General features: G+C 49.2%; 2 protein-coding genes across 2 annotated transcripts in view; one reads left to right on the top strand and one right to left on the bottom strand.

The window, feature by feature from the left end:
• ILRUN (inflammation and lipid regulator with UBA-like and NBR1-like domains) overlaps positions 1 to 15,846 on the bottom strand; it is a 205,307-nt gene extending 189,461 nt beyond the window's left edge. The window contains exon 1 of the mRNA XM_075333652.1: positions 15,776 to 15,846. Coding sequence (XP_075189767.1) covers positions 15,776 to 15,846 — 71 coding nt within the window. The remainder of the gene's footprint in view (positions 1 to 15,775) is intronic.
• Positions 15,847 to 17,661: 1,815 nt separating this feature from the next.
• The window catches only part of SNRPC (small nuclear ribonucleoprotein polypeptide C), a 116,397-nt gene continuing 108,232 nt past the window's right edge, over positions 17,662 to 25,826 (top strand). The window contains exon 1 of the mRNA XM_075333651.1: positions 17,662 to 17,754. Within this exon, the coding sequence (XP_075189766.1) occupies positions 17,662 to 17,754 (93 nt within the window). The remainder of the gene's footprint in view (positions 17,755 to 25,826) is intronic.

Genomic DNA, 25,826 nt, shown 5'->3' with positions numbered 1-25,826 from the left:
ACCTCTCCCCAAAACACACACACGCACTCCACACCCATGCAAACTGCGCAACACACACAGCACCACACACACAAACGCTACAGACACACAGCACTCCACAAACAACGCAACACACAAACACCGCTCTCACCCCCCGCCACACCCAGACAACACCCAGAATATTTACAGCGCACTACACAAACACTTGGCAACTACACACATCATCTATATATTTATATAACAAAAATCATACATTAACTACACAATAAATTCTAGAATACCCGATGCGTAGAATCGGGCCACCTCCTAGTGTCACATAATCGCGCGTGCCAAGTGGCGTTCGTGCAATGGAGAATGAGGGCGAGGTGTGTTTTGTTTTTCCCCCATGTGGGGTGTTTGTATGTACAGTTAAAGCCAGAAGTTTCCATGCACTATCTTTAACCCCTTAAGGACGAAGTCAATTTTGTACCTAATGCCCAGGCGATTTTTTGCAATTCTGACCAGTCACTTTTTGAGGTTGTAACTCTGGAATGCTTCAGCGAATCTTGCAAATTCTGAGATTTTTTTTCTTGACACATTGTGCTTCATGATAGTGGTAAATTTAAGACAATCATTTTTGCTTTTATTTGTGAATAAAATCAGAAATTTTATGAAAATTTTGAAAATTTCACAATTTTCAAAGTTTTATTCTTTTATCCCCTTAAACCAGAGTTATGTCACACAAAATTTGTTAATTAAATTTCCCCTCTGTCTACTTTACATCAACGCAATTTTTTAAACCACAATTTTTTGGGGGGTTAGGAAGTTAGAACGGGTCAAAGTTCATCAGTAGAGTTGATCGAAGGCGCCAAAAACCGGGACTGGCGGATCACAGCCAGATTTTAAAGAGTCCGTTCCACTCCGGAATCCGGTGCCCACATAAGTCAACGGGGCCCATAATCCAGAGATTAAAAACATTTGTGGGGGGATAGGAGGTTTTGGAGGCAGCGCGGCATACTCACCGGTTCGGTATCATGGCGGCATACTGCTTCCGGGTCACGCTTTTCCTTCCCGGAGCCGACAATCAATATTCACTACTTTGCCTACCCACCGGCGCGTGTAATTGGTTGCAGTTAAACTCGCCCCCACCCTGATTGTCAGCTGAGTGCAACCAATCACAGGCACCAGGACGGCAGGTGGGTGGGGAAAGCAGTGTATCCCTCACAAGTGTGACTCCAGCTTTTTTTTAATTTAAATAAATAAAGAAAAAAACCACGTGCGGTCTCCCCCCTAATTTTCATTCTCAGCCATGATGACGCCGGCTGGGGGCTGGTATTCTCAGCCCGCAGCTGCCCGGTATTGCTGCATCTACTAGATGTGACAATCCCGGTGCGATACTGGTCCTTCCCGTTGGCCTGATGCGGTGCCAATCTGGGTAATAAGAGGTTAATAGCAGCGCACAGCTGCTACTAAGCCCTAGGTTTGTGATGGCACAGGCGTCTGAGATACCTGCATCACACAAACCTGTAAGTGAATGTAAATAAGCACACACAGAGAAAAATCCTTTATTTGGAATAAAGTACAAAACATAACCTCCTTCACCACTTTATGAACCCCAACACCCTGCTGCTTCAGCGTAATCCACACAAGGTCCCACGACGACACATCCAGCTCTGCTACATCTCAGAGCGAGCAGCCATAGAGAAAACTGCCAGCTATGAGTGTAGCCTATTACTGAGCCGCCATGAGCAATAACTGTAGCAGAGACTCACAGCCTGCAACCAATCACAGACGAGAGGACGGCCGGTGGTCGGGGAAAACACGGAAAGCTGTGTGTATGCGATGGACAGTACAGGAAGTAACTGCGCGACCCGGTAGCAGTGTGCCGCCATGATAGTCTCGGTAAGTATGAAACTCTCACTTATTTCTTTTTTTGTTTATTTTTACTTTAATTGCCGAATTCGGATTGTGCATTCGGAATACCGGGCCCGGGTCTGGCACCCAGAGAGCGTTGAAACCGCGCGGATCCGGACTCCTACAGCCCTATTCATCAGCAATTTCCCATTTTTTTCAACAAAATTTTACCAAATTTTTTTTTTAGGGACCACATCACATTTGAAGTGACTTTGAGAGGACGAGGTGACACAAAATATCCAAAAGTGACACCATTCTAAAAACTGCACCCCATAAAGTGCTCAAAATCACATTCAAGAAGTTATTAATCCTTCTGGTGCCTCACAGAAACTAAAGCAATGTGGAATGAAAAAAACAAAAAAATATTTTACTTAAAAATGTTGCTTTAGCCCCAATTTATTCACTTTTAGAAGAAATAACACATCAAAATGGACCCCAGTTTCTTCTGAGCGAGCTGATACCCCACATGTGGTCAGAAATATCTGTTTAAACAAGTAGGAGGGCCCGGAATAGAAGGAACAAATTTGACGGAAATAGATTGCGGGCACCATGTCGCATTTGTAGGGCCACTAAGGTACCTAAACAGCAGAAACCTCCCACAAGTGACACCAATGTGGAAACTAGACCGCTCAAGGGAATTGTTTAGATGTTTGAGTACACTGAAGCCCCTGGGTGCTTCACTAAAGTTTATATCGTTGAGCTGTGAAAATAAAAAAAATACATTTTTACCACAAAATTGTTACTTACACTAGAAACCTTTTTGTTTCCACGAGGGTAACAGGAAAAAATGTACCATAACATTTATTTGGCAATTTCTTAGGAGTACGCAGATACCTCATATGTGGTGGAAATTAACTGGGCGCATGGCAGGGCTCGAAAGGGAAGGAGAACCATTTGACTGTAAAATTGTCTGGAATCATTAGTGGATGCCATGTCGTGTTTGCAGAGCCCGTTAGGTGCCTAAACAGGGGAGCTCCCCCAAGAGTGACCCCATTCTGGAAACTAGACCCCTCAAGGAATTTATCTAGACATTTGGTGAGAACCTTGAACCCCTGGTGGCTTTACGGAATTTTATAACGTTGAGCTGTGAAAATAAACAAAATATATTTTGACCACAAAATTGTTACTTCAACCAGATAGCATTTTTTTGCACAAGGGTAACAGGAAAAAATGCACCATAAAATGTATTGTGCAATTTCTCCTGAGTTCGCTGATACCTTCATATGTGGTGGAAATCAACTGTTTGGGCGCACTGCATAGCTTGGAAGGGAAGAAGCGCCATTTGACTGCAAAATTGCCTGGAATCATTCGCAAACGCCATGTCGTGTTTGGAGAGCCCCTTAAGTACCTAAACAGTGGAGCTCCCCCAAAAGTGACCCCATTCTGGAAACTAGACCCCTTATGATTTTATCTAGGGGTATAGTGAGCATTTTGAACCCACAGGTAGTTCACAGAATTTTATAATCTTAGGTCATCATTGAAATTTTTCATTTTTCTTCCACAAAAATGTTGCTTTTGTACCAAATGTTTCACTTTTCAAGAGACAACACCAAAAAGTTGACCCTACAGTTTATCCAATTTTTTGAGTGCAGGGATACCCCACATGTGGTTGAAAACCTCTGTTTGGACAAATAGGAGGGTTTGGAATGGAAAGAGCACCATTTGAATTTTGGAAAAGTTTAAATAAATTGCGGGCACCATGTTGCATTTGCAGGGCCCCTATACATCAGAAACCCCCACAAGTGACTCAATTTTGGAAACTAGACTCCTCAAGGATTTGTTTTAGGGGTATAGTGAGTATTTTGAATCCACAGGTACTTCACAAAAATGTTGCTGTAGCAGCAAATTTCTCACTTTTAGGATATGTGCCCATGATCCGGTAACACCGCGTCTAGGACGCAGTGACAGGCCTCCTGCGGAGATGAGTGTTGTCCATGGGAGAACGCAGCTGCCTGTGCCCACGATCAGGGTTCAGGCTGCTGCGGATTTAGCTCTATTCTCCCTGCTGAGAACACACTCGTCTCTGCAGCATAAATTGACATGCTGAGGCTCAGGAAACCACGCCACAGGGTCAGTTTATGCTGCCGAGAAAAGCATAGTGGGCATGTGATTTCTAAAAATCTTTTCACTGCGCTTGTACTGCACAACGCAGCATTATGGATGTAGCGAAAAAACTTTGCGCCTAAAACGCTGCAAACCCTGATTTTGGACACATATTTTAAAAAGATAGGATGGATAGATAGAAATAAAATACATATATAATATCCCACCCCCTGCATATTCTAAGCTGGCATCCTTTAGTGACTTTCATGGGGCACTAAAGGGTGCTTAGCCTTGTATTTAGGCAAAAAATAAATAAATTAAAAAAAAGACGTGGGGTCCCTCCCATTTTTTTTGACAGCCAGCTAGGGTAAAGCAGATGGCTGCAGACCCCGGCTATCAGCTCCATCTTGGCTGGTAATCCAATTTGGAGGTCACCTCACGCTTTTTTTTTTTTTTTTATATTTATATCTAAATTATTTAAAAAAAACAACAATGTGAGGTCCCCCCAAATTGGATTGACAGCAGACTGACAACTGTCAGCAGACAGACAGCTGGGGTCTAGTATTCCTAAAAATAGCAGGCCGCACAGCCGCTCCAAAAGTGGCGCGTCCATTAGATGTGCCAATCCTGGTGCTTCTCCCCAGCTCATCCCGCTGCCGTGATGCAGTGGCAAACGGGGTAATATATGGGGTTGATACCAGCTGTAATGTCACCTGGCATCAAGCCCAGAGGTTAGTGATGTCACGGCATCTAAACAGATACCTGACCTCACTAACCCAGTCCAGTAATAAAAAAAAAAGCGAAAAAAAATTATTTGAAAAAATGCTCTCCAAAACATTCCCTCTTTTACCAATTTATTGAAAAGAAAAAAAATCCAGTTCGCTGTAATCCATTTTGGAGGTCCCATAACGACTCTGGGCCTTCCAGAATATGGGGGGCACGTGTGGAGAACATATCCCTTATTTTCTGGAAGAGAAAGCTCTCCATGTGAGCAGTGTGGGTGCAGTGATCTGAGAATACTGCACTCACACTGCCCCGGTCCAACCGAGGGCAGAGTGACCTGCAGTAACCTCATTCCAGAATGAGAGGCACGCTCAGAACGTATCCCCCATTTTCTAGAACAGCAGGCCCTCCATGTGAAGGGTGTGGCTGCAGATTACTGTACTTAAGCTCCCCCGGTCTGCAGTATGAGCGGCTATGAGCTCAGCGTCCTTGCTTTCAAGGAGCCGGCTGTCAGCCGCTGTCTACGCATGCAGCCGCCATCTTTTCAGGAGGAGGGATCGCGGGGACTGGATTAACAGCAGGTACTGGCTTTCCACAAGCTTCTCACAATAGTTGGTAAGAATTTGGGCCCATACACAAAACAGGTGTAACCGAGCCATGTCTGTAGGTCGCCTTGCTTGCACTGGGCTTTTCAGCTTTGCCTATAAATTTTTAATTGGAAATTCCCGGCCACCTTAACTTCCTCGACCATTTCCTCACTGTTGGTAAGAATTAGGTCCAAGATGGCAGATCCTATTGTTCTCTCTTCTATCTTTTAAAAGATAAAGTTGTCAGTGAGAGAGATAAGAATTTTCTGGACCCTTTACTGTCCAGAGAGATATTTACTGTCTGAGAGATATTTTTACTTTACTGTCTGAGAGATATTTTCAACAAATATCTGGATAGTTAAAATCTCCCATGATCACTTTCGTACTTTTTTGAGAACAAAGACGTCTTATGTAAACAGATTTCATCTGTATTCTCAGTCTCATTTACAATAGTGTCCTTTCTGTTCTTCTCTCCTTGTATTCTTAAGGTGGTGTCACACACAGCGACAACGACAATGACGTCGCTGCTACGTCACCATTTTCTGTGACGTTGCAGCGACGTCCCGTCGCTGTGTGTGACATCCAGCAACGAGCTGGCCCCTGCTGTGAGGTCGCCGCTCGTTGCTGAATGTCCAGCTTCATTTTTTGTTCGTCGTTCTCCCGCTGTGACGCACAGATCGCTGTGTGTGACAGCGAGAGAGCGACGATATGAAGCGAGCAGGAGCCGGCATCTGGCAGCTGCGGTAAGCTGTAACCAAGGTAAATATCGGGTAACCAAGGTGGTAACCCGATATTTACCTTCGTTACCAGCCTCCGCCGCTCTCACGCTGCCAGCGCCGGCTCCTGCTCTGTGCACATGTAGCTGCAGTACACATCGGGTTAATTAACCCGATGTGTACTGTAGCTAGGAGAGCAAGGAGCCAGCTCTGTGTGCGCGGCTCCCTGCTCTCTGCACATGTTGCAGCACAGCGACGCGTGTCGTTATGATCGCTGCTTCGGCTGCTGTGTTTGACAGCTAAGCAGCGATCATAACAGCGACTTACAAGGTCGCTGCTACGTCACAGAAAATGGTGACGTAACAGCGACGTCGTTGTCGCTGTCGTTTAGTGTGACCCCAGATTTACCCAGAATCTACACAGCTACCGTTTTCTGAAGCTTGGATTCCTGTGATATATGCTTTCTAAAGGCCCCGTCACACACAACGAGATCGCTAACCAGATCGTTGCTGAGTGACCGTTTGTGACGCAGCAACGATCTCGCCTGCGATCTCGATATGCGTAACACCTACCAGCGATCAGGCCCCTGCTGTGAGATGGCTAGTCGTTGCAGAATGGTCCGGACCATTTTCTTCAAAGGCGATGTCCTACTGGGCAGGACGCATCACTGTGTTTGACGCTGTGTGACAGGGTCCCATTGACCGCCGAGATCGTTATACAGGTCGCTACTGCGACCTGTATTGTTACTGTGTCGTTGGGAAGGTCTGACTGTGTAACATCTCACCAGCAACCTCCCAGCGACTTACCAGCGATCCTTATCAGGACGTCTCGTTGGGATCGCTGGTAAGTCGTTGTGTGTGACTGGGCCTTAACATACAATGCAACACCTCCTCCCTTTTGTTAAGCCTCCTTCTTATAAATAAGTTGTAACCTTCAAGTTTTGTGTTCCAATCATGTGTGTCATCCCACCAAGTTTCAGTGATGCCAGCAATATCATATCTCTTCCTGTGTTGGCAGCTCCAGTTCTTTGTTTCCCATGCTCTGTGCATTGGTAGACACATTTTAGTTTGTAGTCAGTTTCTCTTGCTCCTCTATTTTTACTCATAGTTTCTATTCTTTGTTCCTTATTTCCATTTCTATAGGGTTCTCAAAATAATCATTAGCTGTATATATTCCCTATCCTGTATTGCTCTAGTTTAGAGATCTACTGATGAGTGTAGCAAGGCGTCTACCAAATATATGGTTCCTTTCTTGCCTTTTCATTGGGGGACACAGACAGTGGGTTATATGTTGTCTCCAGAGGAGGCTTGACACTAGATTTAAAAAAGTTAGCTCCTCCTCCCACAGCATATAACCTCGGCTAGGCGGGAACTAGCCCAGTTCTTTTTAGTGTCAGCAGGGAGGCTGACATGTCTGGACTGAGCTCCACCAGAGGTGCCTCAGCCCAGCTTATGTTTACTTTTTATTTTGTTTTTCTTTTCTTATTCATTTTATTTTTGATAGGGGCAATACCAGGGTGCCTTGCCACCCCCGTTCCCCCCGTGTACGGGCAGAGGAAACCTGACGTGCAAAAGCCGTCAGTCTTCCCTCGCGCCCAAGTGGTCGGGTCTGCGTACCCCTCCAGGATCCCTGGAAGCACCTCACAGAGGTAGCTCCAGAGGGCTAGGCAGAACAGAGTACCTGCTAGCCTTGAGCCGAAGATGCGTCCCCGAGATCCCCGCATCCCAGGACCGACGCGTCTTCAGACGGAGCAAGGGCAGGTAGGGAGACGACGAGTCAGTCCCCTGCATTCATACCGCCGCCTGAGATGGCGCCGGTGGGGCGATGCAGGCCGTGATCCCGGGGAAGCATCACTAATTTAGCTCCCGGCGTCGGCGTGCATGTTTAGCAACGCCCCCTCCACTGCTCTAGAAGCCGCTCCCTCAAGTGGGCCGTCTCTCCCCTCCATGCTGCCAGAGAACACTGGACGCCATTACATGTGGGGCGCAGACACGGGTGGGATCGCCTCCTTGGCTCTGCAACTCGGCAGCACTATATACCGCTTTGATCAGTGGTATATCGCTATGTTCCTAGCGGTGTGTGCCTGCTGGCTGGCGGTGTATATCAGCTTTCAGCGGTATATACTGACTATGCCTGCAAGTATATATTGACTGTTTGGCAGTGTGTGCCACTTTACTATTGGTATATACCAGCTCTGTATAGCAGTCCCTTTCTAATACTGCTAGTAGCTCCTCACCCACAGTAGTGTAATACTGCTAAAGGCTCACAGTATAATTATACGTTTGTTGCTGACATGCGTAAAAAACGCAAGGGTGATAAAGCTTCCCAGGCATCCTCCATGGACCTGTACTATGCTTGCACCACCTGTGGCAGCTCGTTTCCCAATGGGCGAAGCTATCCACTCTGCCGAGGCTGCGATGCCCCTACTACAATGTCACAACAGGCTTTGCCGGACCAGGGGGTCATGCAATCTGTGGGTTCGGCCCCGGCCGCCATTCAGGCAGCACCCCCGTCTGATGAGGCTATCCCTGCATGGGCTCTTCTGATATCTAAAAGGTTAGATGACCTGGCCGCTCAGATATCTCAGCCTTCCACAGGCTCCCACAGCCCCCCCCAGCTCAGCTCCCTCAGAGGAGCCCGCCTTCGTCTGGTATATCATCCCCAGTACGTAAAAAGGCCGTCTCCAAAAGGCGCCATTGCGACCGCTCCGCCTCATCTGACTCACACGATGGTCAGTCTGACTCAGGCTCTGTGACCTTTAGTAGTCACGATTCCCGAGACTCTGACTCTGATTCAGATGTCCCTTCTGAGTCTAGGCATATGGAAGACACTCTGATAGCGGCTGTCAATCACTGTCGATTTCTGATCAGCCCTCGGACCTGACTTCTCAGTCGGCAATCAAGCGAGCCAAGAAGCCGCCTAAGTCCTTTACCCAGGATCCGATTTTTCATCAAATCGTATCTAAACGATGGGATCACCCTGATAGGAGGTTTAATAAAAAATCCTCCTTCATTCGCTTATCCCTTTCCCCCAGAAATGGTTAAGCCCTGGTCGGTACCCCCCGTGGTGGATCCACCAGTATCCAGACTGGCTAAACACACGGTTATGTCTGTTTCAGACAACGCGTCTCTTAAGGACTCGTCCGACCGCGCAGTTGATGCTGCGGTCAAATCTATTTTTCAGGCTTCGGGCTCCTCTCTACGCCCCCTGTTTGCCATAACATGGGTGGCTAGAGCTATGAGCGTGTGGAGTAGGAACTTGCGCAAGTTGCTCCGCCCTTGCAATATTCCTCCGGAGGCTCTTGAGATTCTTGATTTGTTCTCTCTCGCCTCTAATTATCTTCTTCATGGCTCTCTAGATGCAGCCAGCTGGTCAGCCCTAGCGGCAGCCAATGCTGTCTTCGCCCGCAAAAGTCCCTGTCCACACTTCCCTTCCAGGGTCTTCGTCTATTTGGTGAATCCCTGGACAAGCTCATATCTGAGGCGACGGGTGGTAAAAGTACCATTCTACCACAAAAGCGGCCTGTAGCCAGAAATTTAAAAAAATGTTCCTGGCGCAGGCAGTTCTTTCGGCCGGCTCCCCAAAAGCCATCGGCCCAAGGACCGTCCCAACGCTCAGATCAAGGATCCGGTCCCTCAAGGGGCTCTTCTTGGCGTTCCCACTCCAAGCAGCCCAAATCCAAGGGACCTTGATCTGTACAGGCCCCCCCTCAGCATGACGCCAGGTATCCCGCAGATCCGACACCTGTGGGAGGACGGCTTCTGCTTTTCCGGGATATCTGGCTAGAACACACTCACGATGCCTGGGTTCGAGAAATCGTCACCTCTGGTTACAAGATCGATTTCCATTCCCTGCCGGCCACCAGGTTTCTGCGTTCTCGTCTCCTAAAGTCCAAGACGCAAAACCAGGCCTTAATTCAGGCCATAGCTTCTTTACAAAAGGCAAACGTTATCATTCCAGTGCCCCTGGAACAGCGCGGCAAAGGTTTCTATTCAAACCTTTTTGTCGTTCCCAAAAAAGATGGCTCTGTCCGCCCTATCTTGGACCTCAAACGGCTAAACAAATTCGTACGCATTCGTACTTTCCGAATGGAATCTCTGAGAGCAGTGCTAGCCGCCATGGAACCTGGAGAATTCTTAGCTTCCATAGACGTTCAAGATGCCTATTTACACATTCCCATATGTGTCTTTCATCAACGGTTCCTTCGCTTTGCCGTAGGACACCGTCATTTCCAATTCAGGGCCCTTCCCTTTGGACTAGCTACTGCGCCTCGGGTCTTCACAAAGGTCATGGCAGCAGTCATGTCCATTTTACACCCCAGAGGCATCCTGGTCGTTCCCTACTTGGACGACCTTCTGGTCAAAGGGAGCTCTCCTCACGTTTGCTCAGAAAGCATGCAGATTTGCCTAGACACCCTGTCAAGGCTAGGGTGGCTTGTCAATTTCAACAAGTCATCCCTCATTCCCCATCAGCGCATCACCTTCCTAGGTATGCTGATAGACACGGCTCAGTCCCGGGTTTTCCTTCCAGAGGACAAGCGGGCTTCCCTGATTCGGGCTGCGCAATCCCTCCTCTCTCGCCGTCACACATTCCTTCGGAACAGAATGAGTGTTAGGCAAAATGGTGGCGGTCATGGAAGCCGTGTCCTTTGCCCAATTCCATCTGCGCCCTCTACAGCTGGATCTTCTATCCTCCTGGGACAAGAATCCAGCTTCCCTGGACCGGTCAGTCCGCCTGCCTCGGTCTGCGCTCAGCTCCCTCGTCTGGTGGACTCAAGCCTCATCCCTATCTCAAGGGAAGTCCTTCTGCCTGGTCCACTGGCGGGTTATCTCGACGGATGCCAGCCTGATAGGCTGGGGGGCGGTGTTTCTCCACCATACTGTTCAGGGACGCTGGTCTCCTTCCGAGCGCTCTCTGCACATCAATGTTCTGGAGATCAGAGCCATATTTCTGGCCCTTCAGAATCTTCAACCCTTATTACTGGGCCTCCCTGTTCGGATCCAGTCAGACAATGCCACGGCCGTGGCTTACATCAACCGTCAGGGAGGAACTCGCAGCAGGGCAGCGATGAAGGAGGTATCCAAAATTCTTCGTTGGGCAGAGAAGCACATCCCCATCATCTCAGCTATCCATATCCCAGGGGTAGACAACTGGGCCGCAGACTTTCTCAGCAGGCAAGGTCTAGCGACGCGAGAATGGTCCCTCCACGACGAAGTGTTCCATCAGATCACTCTTCGTTGGGGGCTCCCGGATGTGGACCTCATGGCGTCTCGAATGAATGCCAAGATGCGTCCCTTCATATCGCGGTCGAGAGACCCGTTAGCGTTAGGCTCCGACGCTCTAGTCTTTCCATGGTCGCAGTTCCGCCTACCCTAAATCTTCCCTCCGTTTCCTCTCATTCTGAGAGTAATCAAGAAAATCAAAGCGGAGGGAATTCCGGTGATCCTCGTGGCCCCGGACTGGCCCAGGAGGGCCTGGTACCCAGAGCTCCTCCAACTTCTCAGCGACACTCCCTGGCGTCTTCTCGGCCGCCCGGATCTTCTGTCGCAAGGGCCGATATTCCACCAGAATACGGCACAGCTGCATTTGACGGCGTGGCGCTTGAATCCCTGATTCTAGCCAGATCAGGGTTTTCTTCCAGGGTAGTTCATACTATGCTTAATGCTCGGACGCCTTCCTCCGCCAGCATTTACCACAGGACCTAGAAGACCCATCTTGCCTGGTGTGACTGTCATGGTCGGTCACCCCTGACCTTTTCAATCCCTAACGTTCTTGCTTTCTGCAAGACGGTCTGGACTCGGGTCTTGCTCTCAGTACCCTTAAAGGACAAGTTTCTGCCTTGTCGATTTTTTTTTCCAGAAGCAGCTGGCTTCTCACCCTCAGGTCCGTACCTTCTTTCAAGGGGTGGCGCATTTGATCCCTCCTTATCGCCACCCCTTGGATCCCTGGGATCTGAATCTGGTTCTAGGAGTTCAACTTCCTCCCTTCGAATCTTTGAGAGAAATCTCTCTTCAAAGACTATCTTGGAAAGTTGCCTTTTTAGTCGTTATCACCTCTATCAGGCGAGTGTCCGAACTGGCAGCTCTTTCCTGTCGTTCACCTTACTTGATATTCCATCATAAGGTGGTTCTTCGGCCTTCCCCTGCCTTCCTTCCGAAGGTCGTATCCTCTTTCCACCTCAACAAGGACGTTGTGTTGCCGTCTTTCTGCCTGGCCCCGGTCCACTCCTTTGAGAAAGCCCTTCACAATCTGGATCTTGTCAGGGCTTTGCGGATCTACATTTCCAGGACAGCGCCGTTGCACAAGTCCGATGCCCTTTTCGTCCTCCCAGTAGGACACAAGAAGGGCAACCCAGCATCTAAATCCACGATTTTCCGATGGATCAGGACTGCCATCTGTGAGGCATACAAGGCACGAGGTGCCGTTCCCCCTCAATCTGTGCGTTCCCATTCTACACGGGCAGTGGGTGCCTCTTGGGCTATCCGCCATCAGGCTTCGGCAGCCCAACTTTGCAAGGCCGCTACCTGGTCCAGTGTGCACACGTTCACTAAATTCTACAGAGTGCATACGCATGCCTCCGCGGATGCTGCTCTTGGAAGACAAGTTCTTCAGGCGGCAGTGGCCCATTTATAAGTGGCCACTGCTCGGTTCTGACAGTGTTTTCATATGAGCTCACTACTGTTGCAGTTGTTAGCTCTTAGCCTGACGTTATACACTGTTGTTAGTTCAGTTCCCACCCAGGGACTGCTTTGGGACGCCCCACTGTCTGTGTCTCCCAATGAAAAGGCGAGAAAGGAAAGGACATTTTTGTGTACTCACCTTAAAATGTCTTTCTTGGAGCCTTTCATTGGGGGACACAGCTCCCGCCCTTGTGGTTTTGGTTATCCTTTTCCTACTGCTTTTACACCAAACTGGGCTAGTTCCCGCCTAGCCGGGGTTATATGCTGTGGGAGGAGGAGCTAACTTTTTTAAATCTAGTGTCAAGCCTCCCCTGGAGACAACATATAACCCACTGTCTGTGTCCCCCAATGAAAGGCTCCAAGAAAGACATTTTACGGTGAGTACACAAAATTGTCCTTTTTCTTAAGGTGCAATCCATCTCTAGCAAGGAGTCAATCATGAAGATAATTCACTCTATGATTAAAAAAGCAAAACCTTACTGACTGCACCATAGATGTACCCAGTTGTTCACCTGTAGTATCCATTTCAATCTCCTTGTTCCATGTCTATCCACTGGGAGGATGGATGAGAAGATGACCTGCACTCCCAGTTTTTTCACTTTCCGGCCTAGAACATCAAAGTCTCCGCATATAGTATCAAGATCTTTTTTTTTTTTTTTTTGTCCTTTCTTCCTACATGTATTATTAGAAATGTGTAGCAATCTATTTCACTGAAGATTCTTGATACCCTATTAGACACTTATCTGATTTGGGCACCGGGAAGACAGTACACTTGTATTGGGGCTCACACTATATAGGGGGCTGTGTGTGGGCTCATACTGTAGACCATGCTCCAAATTATTATGCAAATGATATTTTTCTCTGATTTTTTCCTAAATGGTTGGTGCAAATGACAGTCAGTCTAATAAGTCATCACCCGTTAAAGTATACATTGAATTTTATTGAAGAAACCTCCTAATGATATCAGTACAGTCTTAGAAATTAGAAAAAAAAACCTCAAAATGCACTATTCCAAATTAGGCACAGTAGAGTTTCTAAACATTTTATATGTTTTAAAGAACTGAAAATGCTAATTTTTGGAATTTGCAGCATTAGGAGGTCACATTCACTGAAATAAAAAGCTATTTAAATCCAAAATATCCTAACAGGCCAAGTTACATGTTAACATAGCAACTCTTCTTTGATATCACCGTCACAATTCAATCCATTGAACTTGTGAGCTTTTGGAGAGTTTCTGCTTGAATTTCTTTGCATGATATCAGAATAGCCTCCCAGAGCTGCTGTTTTGATGTGAACTGCCTCCCACCCTCATAGTTCTTTTGCTTGATGATACTCCAAAGACTCCAAAGGTTTTCTCTAGGGTTGAGGTCAGGGGAAGATGGTGGCCACACCATGAGTTTCTCCTTTTATGCCCGTAGCAGCCAATGACCCAGAGGTATTATTTGCAGCATGAGATGGTGCATTGTCATGCATGAAGATGATTTTGCTAATGAAGGCACATTTCTGCTTTTTGTACCATGGAAGAAAGTTGTCAGTCAGAAACTCTATATACTTTGCAGAGGTCATTTTTACACCTTCAGGAACCCTAAAGGGCCCTACCAGTTGTCTCCCTATGATTCCGCCCCAAAACATGACTCCACCTCCTTGCTGACGTCTCAGCCTTGTTGGGACATGGTGGCCATCCACCAACCATACACTACTCCATCCATCTGGACCATCCAGGGTTGCTCGACACTCATCAGTAAACAAGACTGTTTGAAAATTAGTCTTCATGTATGTCAGGGCCCACTGTAACCATTTCTGCTTGTGAGCACTGGTTAGGGGTGGCTGAATAGTAGGTTTATGCACCACAGCAAGCCTTTGAAGGATCCTACACCTTGAGGTTTGAAGCACTCCAGCGGCACCAGCAGCTTCAAATATCTGTTTTCTGGTTTGTAATGGCTTTTTAGCAGCTGCTCTCTTAATTCGATGAACTTGCCTGGCAGAAACCTTCCTCATTCTGCCTTTATCAGAACGAACACTTATGTGCTCAGAATCAGCCACAAATCTCTTCACAGTACGATGCTCACGCTTAAGTTTTCGTGAAATAGCTAATGTTTTCATCCCTTGTCCAAGGCATTGCACTATTTGATGCTTTTCGGTAGCAGAGAGATCCTTTTTCTTTCCCATGTTACTTGAAAACTGTGGCCTGCTTAATAATGTGGAACCTCCAGTTTTCCTTTTATTGGGCTCACTTGGCAAACTAATTATCACAGTATCTGAGATTGATTTCAGTGACCCAAAGAACCCTGAGACACAATACCATCAATGAGTTTAATTGAAAAAAAAAAAAATCGCTGTGACACTTAAATCCAATTTGCATACTAATTTGGAACATGGTGTATATAGGGGGATATCAGCATACAGGCTCATCATTATGTAATGCTAAACGCATCCTTCTGTCCAAAACCGATCTCGTGAACATGGCACTGTGCACCCACTGGTAATCACCTTCGCCCGACCACACCAGTGTCATGGTGAGGGAGGAGAGAGGCAAGGACCCGCCGGCCTAAACCAGACGTGTCATGGTGAGGGAGGGGACAGGCGAGGAACAAAGATGCATCGCCGTGGCAACAGTCTGTCATCTCCATTTGTCCACACCAGACGCGTCATGGTGAGGGAGGCGGGTAACAAAACACAGCGCCATGGCAATCACAGAATGGTAGGGTGGAGGAGCGCATACTGCCAAAGGATAAACCTAGGGAGAAAAAGCAAAGCATTAATGCCCATAAGTAGTGCTAAATATATAAAGCATTATAGCACTAAGTATTCAGATAGATATTCAATTGAGGCAGAAATATAGGAAATATATAAATGTGTGTGTGTGTGTGTGTCTTGCTAAACTCTCCTAAAAAGGGGATGAAAGCCCGTACTTACGAAGCGCTCACTGATATCCTAATCAGGCACGAATACTAAGATTCTTTATAGCAAGATATTATTTATTTTTCCCTCACCCTATGACGGCACCACGAGAGAGAGGATCCGCCCATCAAGGACAGGAAACCTTCAGGATAAAAAAGGGCGGTCTGCTCACCGCCTCAGTTGGTTTCCTGTCCTTGACGGATTCCTCAGGATTCGGCCCTGGTGGGCCGTGGATTTTCTACAAAGTAATTACCGGTCCCGACGGACGGTTCTGGCGGCGGCACGGGTCCTGCCTCGCTCCGCTCGGGTTCCTGGAGGCGCCATGGCGGACCCCCGCGGTTTGCGACCATGAGCGGGAGCGGGATGCAACAAGCGGCAGGTAAGTGCGGCGGCTTGCCGGTCCTTCCAGGGCGGTGGAGCTGCTCGCAGTCGCGTGTGCTGTACGCCGGCGCCATCTTGTGGGGCGTGTCTTGGCGTGCGGGCGTTGCGCATGCGTGACGCCCGCAAGTGACCTGCGCTGACGTCGGTGGTGACGTCATACCCGGATGTGGGTCAGGAGGCGTGGGGGGGCACCAGGGGCTGGCTGCGCTCAGGATAAAAACGGAGTCCTCTCCTGCATGCAGTTGGATTACTCTGCGCATGCAGCCATGGACAAAGCTGGGCACCATGAGGAGGAACGTCACTCAGTGCGTGAGTCCTCATCCCCCCTGCCGCCAGGAAGGTTGAGAAACCGCCTGAGCGTCGCAGAAGCGACTCTGGTTCGGATGCCAGCTTGTACAGTAAGCGTGGCACCCAGCCCAGTAAGCAGGATCGAGAAGCGTCTGATGGCAAGGTCGCCTCCAGAGGGAAGTCTTTGATGAAAGTTCCTTCCCAAGAACCGGTACCGACCCTTCATCTCCTTGTGGGTGAGTGATCTTCGGGCATGTGTACCTGTTGTTGTCTTCCCCCCCACCCCCCACCCCCCGTTCCTGTCGTACCTAGGTGAAAAAGCCACGGAAATATACTACCAAATCGAATAACTGTGAATACGCCCTCTCTAACCGGGGACTGGCTCAGTCCTGGTCCAAACGGCTCTGCAAGGACTGTATTCAGCAGACCATTTCGGATGAGACACCTGGGTTTGCTAGTGATCTTCGTGCCATTGTCCGATCCGAAGTGCAGAGCTCTCTGCAGTTCCTGAAAGAGCCTCCTCGTAAGCTGCATAGACATGCCTCCTTGGCCTCGCCATCCAGTCGGTCTGAGGGAGTGTGGGGGTCTTCTGGTTCTGCATCCTCTTCATCTGACAGTGAGGCTGACGTCCACCAGTGCATCCCTGTAGAGGGCATGAGCAAACTGATTAAGGCTGTCAGAGACACTATGGGCATTACTGAGGAGAAACTGCAGCCTTCAGTCCAGGATGTCATGTTTAAGGGTCTGGAGCATAGAAAGCGTAGAACCTTCCCTCTAGTGGACAAGGTACAGGCGTTGATCTCCAGAGAATGGAAGAAGCCGGATAAACTGGGTTCTCTTCCGGGAGGCTTCAAGTGCAAATATCCCATAGAGGAAGTAACCTGTTCCCGCTGGGATAGGGCACCCAAATTGGATGTAGCAGTGGCTAAAGCATCTAAAAAGTTTTCTATTCCCTTCGAGGACATGGGATCCTTAAAGGACCTTATGGATCAGAAGGCGGATGTCTTCCTTAAGACCGCATGGGAGTCCTCAGCGGGTGCTCTCCGTCCTGCCATAGCAGCTACATGTACTGCACGGTCTCTGGCGGTGTGGTTGTCAGAGTTGGAGGATAAGCTTAGGAACAAAGTTTCACGGGATGATATTATTTCTTCTCTGCCCAGGCTGCAGGGGGCTGCGGCTTTCATCACGGATGCATCTGCAGATTCCACTCGACTAGCGGCTAAAACAGCGGCCCTTCTAATGCGGCACGTCTGGCCTTATGGTTAAAATGTTGCCCGGGGGATCTACAGGTTAAGTCTAAGCTATGTTCCATTCCCTGTCAGGGCGAGTTTCTTTTCGGGTCAGTTCTGGATTATGTTCTTGAGAAGGCTGGGAACAAAAGAAAGAACTTTCCGGCCCCATCCTTTCCCTCCTTCAAGCAATCCTTTCATAAGAAGCAGTACACCCGTAAGTTCTCCCCCAGGAATAGAAATGCCTGGTCAGATCGGAAGAAGGAAGATAAGGGTTTCTTGTTCAAGGGCTCTTCCCAATCTGAGAAGTCTTCCCAATGACTGCCTTCCCCAGGTGGGTGGGAGATTGACCTACTTTCTTCCAGCCTGGGAACGCATTTCATAAAGTCTGTGGATTCTCAACATCATCCAATCAGGTCTAACATTTCCATTCAGCAGTCTTCCTCCCAGGCGTTTGCTCCCGACATCCCCGAGGGCTTCCCCGAGCGAGCAACATGCTTTGGAAGGGGAAGTGAAGACCCTGTTACACAAGGCGGTCCTGACGGATGTCCCAGTGGTGGAGATGGGAGAAGGCTTTTACTCCTCTCTTTTTCTGGTTCGGAAACCGGACGGGTCCTTTCGGGTCATCATAAACCTCAAAGGTCTAAACAGCCACCTACAAATTTTGTCCTTGAAGATGGAATCAATGAAGTCCACAATCAAGTCTCTCTAGCCAGGTTGTCATATAGCTGGATCTGAAGGACGCGTATTATCACGTCCCCATCGGTCCTCATTTCCAGAAATATCTAAGGGTGGCGGTGCTTGTAGAATGGTCGGTGCGACCTCTCCAGTTCAGGGCCTTACCATTTGGCCTGGTGATTGCTCCCAGAATCGTCATGAAACTAGTCCTGGAAATCACAGCCCACTTGCGAGAGGACAAGATTCTCATTATTCCGTATGTCGACGACTTCCTCGTGGTAGGGAATTCAGCAAACCATTGTACTGCTGACCTTCTGACTGTCTGCTCAAAACTGGAACATCTAGGCTGGATTTTGAACTTGGAGAAGTCGAGGTTGCTTCCAGCCACGGTGCAAGTTTTTTTGGGACTTACTTTAGACTCTCTCCGGCAGGAGTGTCGCCTCCCACCTATCAAAGTGGAGAAAATTCGCACTCTGGTGCAACAGGCGGTGTCAGTTCCGCGCATGTCCCTGTGAAGGGCTATATCTCTCCTGGGCTCCCTGCTGTGTACACTCCCCGCAGTCCTATGGGGCCAAGGGCATACCAGGGCCCTCCAGTGGGACATTTTAGAAAATCAGACGTTTCTGGGATACAGTTTAAACAGTCAGATTACTCTGCGCTCCAGCTCCATCACCTCCCTTCACTGGTGGCTGGTTCCCGCAAACCTCACAAGGGGAATCCCTTGGTCTGTCCTGGTGTCCCGAATTGTGATCACGGATGCCAGTGTGTCCGGATGGGGGGCTCACCTGCTGGACCGTCCAATGCAAGGTCTCTGGTCGCCCCGGGAGGCGGCTTCCTCCTCCAATATCAGAGAGCTGCTGGCTGTGGAAAGGGCACTGACTGGTCTTCTTCCTTCCCTGACAGGTCACCATACCCAGGTGTTGTCGGACAATCAGGTGACGGTAGTTTATCTGAACCATCAGGGGGCCCAAGATCCAGGTCCCTTATGACTATAGCCGACAAGATACTGTTGCTGGCGGAAACTCCCTTTCTGTCCCTCGCGGCCGTTCACATCAGGGGGAAAGACAACCACGCGGCAGATTTTCTGAGCCGCACTCGACTGCACCAGGGGGAGCGGGCACTCAACCAGTCAGTCTTCAACCTCATCACGGCCTGGTGGGGGACTCCAGACATCGACCTTTTTTCCACCAAACAGAACAGGAAGGTCCCTCAGTTCTGTTCTCTGAATCCCAAGGAAAGTCCATACGCAGTAGACGCCCTGTCGACCAAGTGGGACTTTCCCCTAGCATATGCATTTCCCCCCGCTGGTTCTTCTCCCCTCTGTCCTGAAGAAGATCAGGGACGACAAGGCCAGGGTCATTCTGATTGCTCCCTTCTGGCCAAAGCGACCATGTTTTTTTTGGCTTGTTCAGATGTCCCTGACCTCTCCGGGTCCTCCCGGAGATTCCGGATCTCCTGTCCCAGGGGCCAGTGTCCCATCCTCCCACAGGCAAATTGCACATGACTGCATGGAATTTGAGAGGGCATTACTGATCAGTAAGGGGGTTTCCCACAATTTAGTTTCCACGCTGTTAGGTTGTAGGAAACCAGTGACCACCAAGATCTACTGTAGGACTTGGAGAAAGTTTTTATCTTCCTCAGGGGCTAGTGTGACAGGGGAGGTCCCCCATAGGTCCCATCTTGGAATTTTTGCAGAGTGGGTTGGACAAAGGGTTGGCGGTTGAGTGTGGTTAGCACACTCAAGGTCCAGATCTCCGCATTAGCAGCGCTCTACAATTATGATGTCGCAGGGAACCCTTGGGTGGCTTGGTTTATCAGGGCCAGTTCGCGTCAGCGTCCTAAACGTACTTACTTTAGACTCTCTCCGGCAGGAGTGTCGCCTCCCACCTATCAAAGTGGAGAAAATTCGCACTCTGGTGCAACAGGCGGTGTCAGTTCCGCGCATGTCCCTGTGAAGGGCTATATCTCTCCTGGGCTCCCTGCTGTGTACACTCCCCGCAGTCCTATGGGGCCAAGGGCATACCAGGGCCCTCCAGTGGGACATTTTAGAAAATCAGACGTTTCTGGGATACAGTTTAAACAGTCAGATTACTCTGCGCTCCAGCTCCATCACCTCCCTTCACTGGTGGCTGGTTCCCGCAAACCTCACAAGGGGAATCCCTTGGTCTGTCCTGGTGTCCCGAATTGTGATCACGGATGCCAGTGTGTCCGGATGGGGGGCTCACCTGCTGGACCGTCCAATGCAAGGTCTCTGGTCGCCCCGGGAGGCGGCTTCCTCCTCCAATATCAGAGAGCTGCTGGCTGTGGAAAGGGCACTGACTGGTCTTCTTCCTTCCCTGACAGGTCACCATACCCAGGTGTTGTCGGACAATCAGGTGACGGTAGTTTATCTGAACCATCAGGGGGCCCAAGATCCAGGTCCCTTATGACTATAGCCGACAAGATACTGTTGCTGGCGGAAACTCCCTTTCTGTCCCTCGCGGCCGTTCACATCAGGGGGAAAGACAACCACGCGGCAGATTTTCTGAGCCGCACTCGACTGCACCAGGGGGAGTGGGCACTCAACCAGTCAGTCTTCAACCTCATCACGGCCTGGTGGGGGACTCCAGACATCGACCTTTTTTCCACCAAACAGAACAGGAAGGTCCCTCAGTTCTGTTCTCTGAATCCCAAGGAAAGTCCATACGCAGTAGACGCCCTGTCGACCAAGTGGGACTTTCCCCTAGCATATGCATTTCCCCCCGCTGGTTCTTCTCCCCTCTGTCCTGAAGAAGATCAGGGACGACAAGGCCAGGGTCATTCTGATTGCTCCCTTCTGGCCAAAGCGACCATGTTTTTTTTGGCTTGTTCAGATGTCCCTGACCTCTCCGGGTCCTCCCGGAGATTCCGGATCTCCTGTCCCAGGGGCCAGTGTCCCATCCTCCCACAGGCAAATTGCACATGACTGCATGGAATTTGAGAGGGCATTACTGATCAGTAAGGGGGTTTCCCACAATTTAGTTTCCACGCTGTTAGGTTGTAGGAAACCAGTGACCACCAAGATCTACTGTAGGACTTGGAGAAAGTTTTTATCTTCCTCAGGGGCTAGTGTGACAGGGGAGGTCCCCCATAGGTCCCATCTTGGAATTTTTGCAGAGTGGGTTGGACAAAGGGTTGGCGGTTGAGTGTGGTTAGCACACTCAAGGTCCAGATCTCCGCATTAGCAGCGCTCTACAATTATGATGTCGCAGGGAACCCTTGGGTGGCTTGGTTTATCAGGGCCAGTTCGCGTCAGCGTCCTAAACGTGTCATCTCCCTTTTTCCTTGGGACCTTTACCTGGTCTTAGCAGCCCTAACGGGTCCTCCATTTGAACCCATTGACTCCATCTCTGTTAAATGTCTCTCCCTTAAGACTGTCCTCCTGGTAGCTCTGACCTCGGCCCGTAGGATCAGCGACATTCAGGCCCTCTATCGACCTGCCTTACACTCAAATACTGGACGATAGAGTAGTGTTGCGCCCTAACCCTGCATACCTCCCTAAGGTGGTTTCTCGGTTTCATACGTCCCAGGAAACTGTGCTTCCCTCCTTTTGCGATAACCCGACACGTGCTGAGGAACGGCGATGGCATTGTCTGGATGTGCGTCGTTGTCTTATCCAGTATCTTCTTGTTACCAGTTCCTGGAGAAAGGACAAGTCCCTGTTCGTCTCTTTCCAGGGCCCTCAAAAGGGGACTAAAAGTTCTAAGTCCACGCTGGCCAGGTGGATTAGGGACGCCATTGCGTTAGTTTACACGACTAAGGGTGCTGACGATCTTCTTGGGCGGAACGGGCAGATGTTTCCATTGCACAGACCTGTAAAGCTGCCACGTGGTCATCACCCTCGACCTTTTATAAGCATTATAGGTTGGATCTTTCTTTCTCCGACCTCAGTTTTGGGAGGCGTGTTCTACAGGCTGTAGTCCCTCCCTAAACTCTTTTTTTCGCTGGAATTCTCTCGTGGTGCCGTCATAGGGTGAGGGAAAAATACGTAATTACTTACCGGTAATGTTTTTTCCGAACCCATGACGGCACCCTTATATTCCCTCCCTGCACTGGGGGTTGTTGGTTGGTTCACCTTCCCTTTTTCCTTATCCCACAAATTCTGATGGTGGCCTTATATTAACCTGTTGTTTTTTTCGGAGGTCCTCTCATGCTCTGTAATCAACTGAGGCGGCGAGCGGACCGCCCCTTTTTATCCTGAAGGTTTCCTGTCCTTGATGGGCGTCTCTCGTGGTGCCGTCATGGGTTCAGAAAAAACAATTACCGGTAAGTAATCACGTATTTTAATCGCACATGAATAATTAATGGTACATAGGCATTAGCACTACTTTATAGTCATAGAATCTTATACAATAACAGAAATATGCATCAACATTACCGTATGTTGTAGGACTCCTTTCTCATCGGAGGGACTCGACTAGTGAGAAGGAAGACAACCCGGCCTCTGCATCACAGGCGCAGTGCGTCCACTTGAGCGTCCTGGAAATGTCCCTGTCTCACTGAGCGAGCCCTGTATTTTTATACCAAACTTTGCACATTGTGGTTGCAATTGGTGACCAGCATGTGATTGCTGAGTCATGGTCATGTAAGCTGACCCACACGCTGCTGTGGGCACCAGTAGCTTCCTACACATGTTGTTAGCTGACCACTGGTTTCCTGCATATGTTGCAATGAGCCGTGAATTTTACATCGCTGGTTTCCTACACATGTTGCCAACCAACCACTGGTTTCCTGCATATGCTGAACTGTAAGCGTTCCTTCCTCATAATAGTGGTTTGTTCAATACCTACTAACATGTACTCTTCTTCATGGTGAAATCGGGTCAACCAGAGGACACCTCTCTGATACGGAGTTTGGATGGATCAATAAGACCTGTGATCACTATCTAATCACACTTTCTTCAGTCATATCACATTGGTATCACAATTGGTCCTTGATCCCAGGGATTATTTTCCATCATCAGTATTCCACTAGAGGAAGATCACTCGGAAAACACCATACCATGACCAAGAGGCATAGCTTTTAATAGGACACTATCATTGACTTTGCCACAAATTTTGATTTCTTGGTTTGTTTGGATAAACGTTGAATCACAAATCTAATCACTTTCACTACTATGTATATTAAAACTAAAAGCAATATTATCTGAAAAGCTCCCTGCAAAAGCCCCATTACCCATCCTCCTAACCCCTTAAACCAATTTGCAGGGTTTAGGAAGGAAAAGGTATTTGCCCACCAACTATCTTTATTTACATCATTATCTTTTTGATATTTATCTCTTAATTTTTGTATGTCATTTAACTTTGCTTGTAATTGTAGCTGTCCTTCGGGATCTATGTAATGGCAACAGGCGGGGCCTATTATCTGACACATACCCCATTGGGCTGCTGTTAGGTAATCAAGTACCAAAGTATGCTGGTTAGTAACTATAATTAACTGCTGTTGTACAGCTACAGAGGTGTTTACTATATCCAAAATTGCAAAAATTTGATCATCCAGATAATCAGTAGATTCTACTAATTTTTTCCCCTCACCCATGATAGCACCACGTGAGAGAGGGATCCGCCCAGCGAGGACAGGAAACCATTCTGAATAAAAGGGCGGTACCTCTCCCCTTCGTCAGTTGGTTTCCTGTCCTTGATGGGGGACCCCTGTTCTGAAAACCGGCGGTGAAGAAAAGAAAGTCGCCTACTTACCCAGCCCCGTCCGGTGTCTGGAAGAGCAGGGTGAGTCCTGTAGCACCGTTCTTCGGTGCTGGAAGCGCCGTCCACCTGCCCTTGGGGGTCCTGGTGTCCGTGCGGGAGCGGGCGGCAGGAGCCGTTCCTGGGATCCCGGTCCGCCGCTCCTTCCTCCCCGCCCTGCGCTCCATGCTGCCTCGGACTTCCGGGTGCGCGGCAGGCACGTTGGGATATGGAGGCGGGCCTTGCGTGACGTCACCGGCTGAAGATGGCAGCGCCCATGCAGCGCTGCGGGGCGTGCGGCCTGCCATTCTGGGATGCGGGCACTCCTGTCCGTGCACTGTGGGGAAACGGGGAGGAGCCTCTCCTGGGACTGGAAGGCGGAGGATTGTATATAAAAAGGCTCTTCTGGCGCTGTCGGGGGCTTGTGCCTGTGCTCTGCCATGGATACGGATGAGCAGCAGCACTCTTCGGTACGTTGTCAGCAGAGCAGAAATACGGATGACTGCTCTAGTGACACTGGCCGGACGGGCCGTGGCAGCCATGACAGCAGATCCTCTCATGACTCTACAGCTCCTGTGAGACTTTGGATGTTCCAAAACCGGTACCCTTGATTCCTATTGTGGTGAGTGATCTCCGTGAATGTCACCTTACTCATAGTTCCCTTGTGGGGGGTTTTCCCCCGCTTTTGCCTGCCCTTCTCAGGCCCCTAAAAAATCGATGTCCAAAAAGAAGCATAAGGAGTGCCTCCTATGCAGAGAACCCCTCTCGGAGGAGTGACAAAAGAAGTTGTGTTAGGCGTGCATTCGTCGCACAATTGCAGAGGAATCTCCGGGACTCTCAGCGGACGTCTGTTCGGCTATCTCCGCTCAGAGGTACAAGATTCCATGAAGGCTTTCTTAAAAAGGAAAAAATCAAAACCAGTTGACTCTGCCCCTTCCTCATCTTCCTCCGGTACGGCTTCAGACTCAGACTCCTCGACCTCAGATAGTGATGTAGGAGGCAGACCGTGCTTCTCCATTGATATAGAGACACTAGTCAAGTCGGTCAGGGCAACTATGGGGTTGACAGAGGAGAAATCCTCTAGATCCCTGGAGGATGTTATGTTTAGAGGACTGGAAGAAAGGAAGAAGCGTACCTTTCCGGTCAACAAGATTGAGGCGCTTATTCAGAAGGAGTGGAAGCGTCCAGACAAAGCAGGTTCTCTCCCTTCCTCCTCAAAGCGAAAATATCCCTTTTGACGAGGATAAGACGGCCGTATGGGATAAGGCACCTCGGATCGATGCTGCTGTCGCAAAGTCCTCTCGACGAGGAGGCATCCCCTTAGAAGACTCGAACATTGAAAGATCCCCTGGACAAAAAAAGCGGATGTCGTTCTTAAACACTTATGGGAAACCTCTGCGGGGATCTTGAGGCTGGCTATCGCAAATACCTGAAGAGCCCGTTCCCTAATGATCTGGCTCCAACAGGTTGCGGATCAGTTGCGGGATAATACCTCCCGTGAAAAGATCCTATCTAAATTTCCACTTCTCCAGAGGGCAGCGGCCTTTCTGGCGGATTTCTCAGCGGATGTTATCAGACTAGGGGCTCGTTCTGCTGGACTGTCCAATCAAGCCAGACGGGCATTGTGGCTGAAGGGCTGTCCAGGAGATCTGCAGTCCAAACACGAATTGTGTATGGTGCCCTGTGACGGTCACCTGCTTTTTGGAAAACAGCTGGATGACGCCTTGGACAAGGTGTCAGATAGCAAGAAGTCCTTCCCGAGGTTCCACTCTGGTTCGTCTCGTTCCTTTTGGAGGCAGAGGTTCTCCAAAGGCAGGCCCCCGGATAATCAGCGGTGGGAGCGCAGACCCAAGCGGGACTCCGGCTTCATGTTCGGGGGCGCCCCAGCCTCCTCGAAGAAATCTGCCCAGTGATGCCAGGCTACCGGTCGGAGGATTCCTTTCTCACTTTCTGGAGCAGTAGGAAAGCATTTCCTCCAATGCCTACGTTCAATCCATTATCAGAGACTGTCTCCGGTTACAATTTCTCC

The sequence above is a fragment of the Anomaloglossus baeobatrachus genome, chromosome 2, assembly GCF_048569485.1.
Source record: "Anomaloglossus baeobatrachus isolate aAnoBae1 chromosome 2, aAnoBae1.hap1, whole genome shotgun sequence".
Lineage (NCBI taxonomy): Eukaryota > Metazoa > Chordata > Amphibia > Anura > Aromobatidae > Anomaloglossus > Anomaloglossus baeobatrachus.
This window is presented reverse-complemented; position numbering and strand designations above follow the sequence as displayed.